Source organism: Orycteropus afer, unplaced genomic scaffold (assembly GCF_000298275.1).
Source record: "Orycteropus afer afer isolate SDZICR_OR568_19922 unplaced genomic scaffold, OryAfe1.0 scaffold00656, whole genome shotgun sequence".
In the NCBI taxonomy this organism is placed as follows: Eukaryota; Metazoa; Chordata; class Mammalia; order Tubulidentata; family Orycteropodidae; genus Orycteropus; species Orycteropus afer.
This window is the reverse complement of record NW_006922243.1, coordinates 509,200-514,500: the sequence shown is the minus strand read 5'-3', so window position 1 is coordinate 514,500 and position 5,301 is coordinate 509,200. Positions and strand designations below refer to the sequence as shown.

At 37.3% G+C, this 5,301-nt stretch overlaps 1 protein-coding gene across 1 annotated transcript in view; it reads left to right on the top strand.

Moving 5' to 3' along the window:
• CYFIP1 (cytoplasmic FMR1 interacting protein 1) overlaps nucleotides 1–5,301 on the top strand; it is a 228,458-nt gene that overhangs the window by 216,095 nt on the left and 7,062 nt on the right. The window contains exon 27 of the mRNA XM_042783094.1: nucleotides 4,712–4,806. Within this exon, the coding sequence (XP_042639028.1) occupies nucleotides 4,712–4,806 (95 nt within the window). The remainder of the gene's footprint in view (nucleotides 1–4,711; nucleotides 4,807–5,301) is intronic.

The following is a 5,301-nucleotide window of genomic DNA, read 5'->3' as shown; positions in this document are numbered from 1 at the left end:
GTCTGGGCCAGGACTTGTTTTAGTTGGTAATTTTTTGATGACCTGGTTAATTTCTTCTTTGTGATGGGCCTATTCAACTTTTCCACATCAGTCTGTGTTAGTTTAGGTAAGTGGTGTGATTCTAGAAAACCGTCCATTTCTTCCAGATTTTCAAATTTGTTGGAGTACAGTTCTTCATATTATCCTGATATGTCCTTTTTATTTCAGTTGGTTCTGTTGTGATGTCACCTATTTCGTTTCGTATTAGTGGTATTTGTATTCTCTCCCTCTTTTCCTTTGTTAAATTTCCCAGCGGTTTGTCAATTTTATTGATTGTTTCAAAAAACTAGCTTCTGGTTTTAATTTTTTCTATAGCCCTTCTATTTTCTGTTTCATTGATTTGTGCTCGAGTGTTGATTATTTCCTTCCTTCTGGTGACTGTGGGCTTTTCTTGCTGTTCTTTCTCTAAGTGTTGGAGATGTTCATTTAAAGTGTTGATTTTGGCTCCCTCTTCTTTTTTGATGTGTGTGTTTATTGCTATAAATTGGCCTTTGATCACTGCTTTTGCTGTGTCCCAAAGATTTTGGTACGTTGTATTTTCATTCTCGTTTTATTCAAGGAATTTTTTTATTTCAATTTTGATTTCTTCTCTTACCCAGTCTATCTCAAGGAGGGTGTTGTTCAGTTTCCATGTGTTTAGTGTTTTCCTGTGGATATTCCTATTGTTGATTTCTAATTTGATAATATGATCTGAGAATATGCGTTGCAATATTTCGATGTTTTTAAATTTATTAAGGTTTGCTTAATGGCCTAACATATGGTCTATCATATATACCTAGTAATGGAATGGCTGAGCCAAATGGTATTTCTAATTCCAACTTTTTAAGGAATCTCCATACTGCTTTCCACAGTGATTCCTTTTTACTTTCTTCTTGAATAATGTTCTTGATATCATCTTTCATCTCACCTGGTCTTTGGTCACTAGTTTTAAATGCATCATATCTTTTTTTCAAATGGTCTCTAAATTCAGGTGGGATATACTCAAGGCCACATTTTGACTCTTTTTTACTCACTCTATCTTTTTTCTGCTTAAGTTTAAAGTTGCATATGAGCAATTGATGGTCTGATCCAGTCAGCCCCTGGACTTGTTCTTACTGATGATATTGACCATGTCCTTTGTCTCTTTCCACAGATGTAGTCAGTTTGATTGCTGTGTATTCCATCTGGCAAGGTCCATGTGTATCCTCAGTTTATATTGTTTACAAAAGGCATAAGTTGTTGGTCCTGCAAAATTCTATCTTGCAATCTCCAGTGTCATTTCTATTACCAAGGCCACATTTTCCAACCACTGATGCTTCTTCCTTCTTTCCAACTTTTACATTCTAGTCACCAGTAATTATCAATCTTGGTTGCATGTTTTGTCAGTTTCAGATTGAAGAAGTTGGTATAAATCTTCACTTTCTTAATCCTTGGGTTTATAGTTGGTGCATAAATTTTAATAATAGTAGTATTAACTGGTCTTCTTGTAAACGATTGGCTATTATCCTGTCACTGACAGCATTGTGTACTTGAGGATAGACCTTGAAATACTTTTTTTTAAAATGTTATTTGTGTGAAAGTTTATAGAGCAAATTCATTTTCCATTCAACCGTTTATATATTTTGTTTCATTACATTGACTGCAGTCCCCACAATGTAACAGCTCTCTCCCTACTTCCTCCCTGTAGTACCTCTTCGCTGTGTCCTTTTTTCCTATGCATTCCTGCCCTCTGAGCTGTCTCCCTGTGCAATTACTGCCCTCTATTTTCCTATGATTGATCATTCTAAGGAGTGTATCTATCTAGTGTAAATGTTCGCCCTATATGCCTGTCTGTTATTTGGATAGAATTCAGTCTTGAAGGGTAACTAGGGGCCATTATCTTGGAGGTTTCACCAGGCTTGCAATATTCTTTATGATGATAAATGTGACACCATTCCTTTTTGTCATTGTCAGCATAATAGACCATATGATTGTCTAATTCAAAATGGCCTATTACCAGTCCATTTCAGTTCACTAATGCCCAGGAACTTTATGCATTCCATTGCATTTTTGACAGCGTCCAATTTTCCTCGATTCATACTTGGTACGTTCCATGTTCCAATTATTAATGGATATTTGTATCTGCTTCTTCTCATTTGAGTCGTGTCACATCAGGAAATGAATATCTAGAAAGCTTTACTCCATCCATGTCATTAATGTAGAATCTACTTTCACGAGATAGCTCTTTGCCAGTCATATTTTTAGTGTGACCCAACCTGAAGGGCTCATCTTCCACCACTATTATTAGACCCTGTTTCCCTGCTGTCCATAAGGTTCTCAGTGCCAGTTTTTTTTTTTTTTTTACCCCCTCCCAGAAGTGAACTTGACCATGTCCTAGCCTATCTTAGTCTGGAAGCTCCACTGAAACCTGTTTACCATGGGTGACACTGCTAGTATTTGAAATACAAGTGGCATAGCTTCCAGCTTCACAGCAACATGCCAGCCTCCACAGGTAAACTGTCAGGTGAATGGAAGTTCTAGATAATAGGCTCTTGTCATTTTTGGTGATAGCAGAGGTACTATTTAAGGTGGACAAAATACACAGAGCTTGACCAAGGTAAATGATATCACTAAGAAATACATAAAAGAAAAGACATTTTTGGTAAAGGATAATACACAGAAAAATTTGCAGCAACATGAAGAACAACCAGCCAAATAAAAAAACAGTGTGGTTCCATATGTATATTGCATGTGTGCACATATGTACAGGTACACTTGGGAAATATTGAGAGTTCACTGCCAGACCAGTGCAAAAAGTCATTCAGTACAGCAAGTCACATAAATTTTTTGGTTTCCCAGTGTACTTAAAAGTTATGCCTACACTATACTGTTGTCTATAAAGTTTATAATAACACTATAAGAAAGTTTGAAATGTGAGAAATACCAAAATGTGACACAGAGATACAAAGTGACCACATGGTGTTGGAGAAATGGCTCTTATTAATAGACTTGCTTAGGGTAGGATTGCCACAAACCTTCAGTTTGTTTTAATAAAAAATGCAATATATGCAAAGCAAAATAAAGTGAGGTGCAATAGAAAGAGGTATGCCTGTATACACATATAAAAACCAAAAACAAACTCACAGCTGTCAAGTTGATTCCAACTCATAGCGACCCCCATTGGGTTTCCAAGGCAGAAGCTGCATTCATTGCAGAAGCTGACTGCTTCATCATTTTTCCACAGAGTAGCTGTTGGCTTCAAACTAGTAAGCTTTTGGTCAGCAGCCAAATGCCTTAACCACTATAATACAAGAGCTCCTTGTGTGTACATATAGATGCACCTGTACTTCCATAGTGATACTGCCTCGGAAATCCAAGGAGGGGTCACTAAGAGTTGGGTTTGACTCGATGGCACGTAACAACAACAACAACATATATATGTATATATAGTTGTGTGTGTGTGTGTACACACCTATATACATATACATGGCAGAATTACAGATACTTCTTATACATAATCAAACCCCTTGTGGGATTGGTTGCCTGGGTTTGAAAACTTAGGATCATAGACTTCATGGAACAAGTTAGTTAACTGGTGTAAATATAGTTCCCAAAGTTTGTTTTACTTCCTAGCTTGGTGAGTAGTGTCTGAAATCTCCAAAGCTTGAGAGCAGCCATCTAAGTTACAACTATTGTTCTCCACTCTTCAGAGCAACAGAGAAAGAAGGAAACCAAAGACTCAGAGACGAAACTAGTCTACATATCTAATAGTCTACATGAACATTCTACCTTGAGATCAGAAAAACTTGATGGTTCCCAGCTACCACTACTTACGGTTGTGATCAGAGCCAAAATAAATGAATCCTGATAGAATGGGAGAAAAATGTGGAACAGAATTCAAATCTTTAAAACATATAGACTTCCTGGACTAGTTGAGAATGGAGGACTCCCCAAGACTGTTGTCCTGAGATACTTTTTTTTTTTTTTTTTTAATTAGGATTTGGGTGAAGATTTACAGAGTAAATTCACTTTTCATACAGCAGTTCACATATACTTTGTCTCATGTCATTGACCAAAATTTACAATGCAGCAGCTCCCCTCCCACTTCCTCCCCATAGTTACCTCCTCCCAGTGTCCATCCCTTCATACTCTTCTGCACCCTGAGAGGCCCATTGTCTGCCAACCCTGTATATGATCTTGGATACACTCTCCATTTAGACATACATAATTGTTTAGCTTGTTCACCCATCTATCCGTCCCTATACCCATGTTTGCTTTCATTGACAACTCCTGAGATACTTTTTTAAACCTTGAACAGAAACTGTCCCCTGACATTACCTTTTAATTAAATAACAGTGTTTCATAAAATAAATAATATAAATCATGAGGTACTGAAGTCCTATACAAAATCAAGTATATTAGATGACATGGTCAACAATTATCCTAAAGGAAAATGAAAAAGGGAGCAAGGAAAATAGATTACTGGAAAAGGAACAGACAGAAGAGAATTGACAGACTGTGAAAACTGTAATACTGTCTTTGAATAATTTCTGTAGAAATTGTTAAATATGAGCCTGAACTGCTGTATAAACTTTGACTGAAAATACAATAAAATAATATGTTGTTCTTTAAAAAAACAGAAATCTTGTTTTTGGTAAAAAGAAAATAATCATTTTTCCACAAAAGAACAGAGTATATTTTCTTTCCACTGCAGAGGGAGAGAGACTGGATGCGAAAATGAAGAGACTTGAATCAAAGTATGCTCCACTGCACCTTGTTCCTCTGATTGAGAGACTGGGGACCCCTCAGGTAGGTGTGATCTGATGCTGTTGCCACTGCCAGCCAGGGCAGCAGGACCAGGGCAGAGGGGAGGGCTTCAGAGAACAGACTGTGGGTGAGATACCCCTGACCTGGAGTTTATGTGACATTAGTCAGCTTAATGAAACTGCTTGTGCCTCCATAACTATGAGTATCAAACAGGGTTCCTCCTAGAACCTCTTCATGGGGTAATTATGAAGTTTTAATGAGCTAATATGTAGAAAGGCCTAAGAATATCACTGGGTACCTAAGACACCAGGTCTTAGGTACAGACACCAGGTCTTAGATACCAGGTGAAAGTTGTCAAAAATGAAATGGAATGCATAAAGATTGATATCCTAGGCATTAGTGAGCTGAAATGGACTGGTTTTGACCATTTTGGATCAGACAACCATATGATCTACTATGCCAAGAATGACAGTTTAAAGAAGAATGGCATGTTATTCATCATCACAAAGGATGTTTCAAGATCTGTCCTGAAGTACA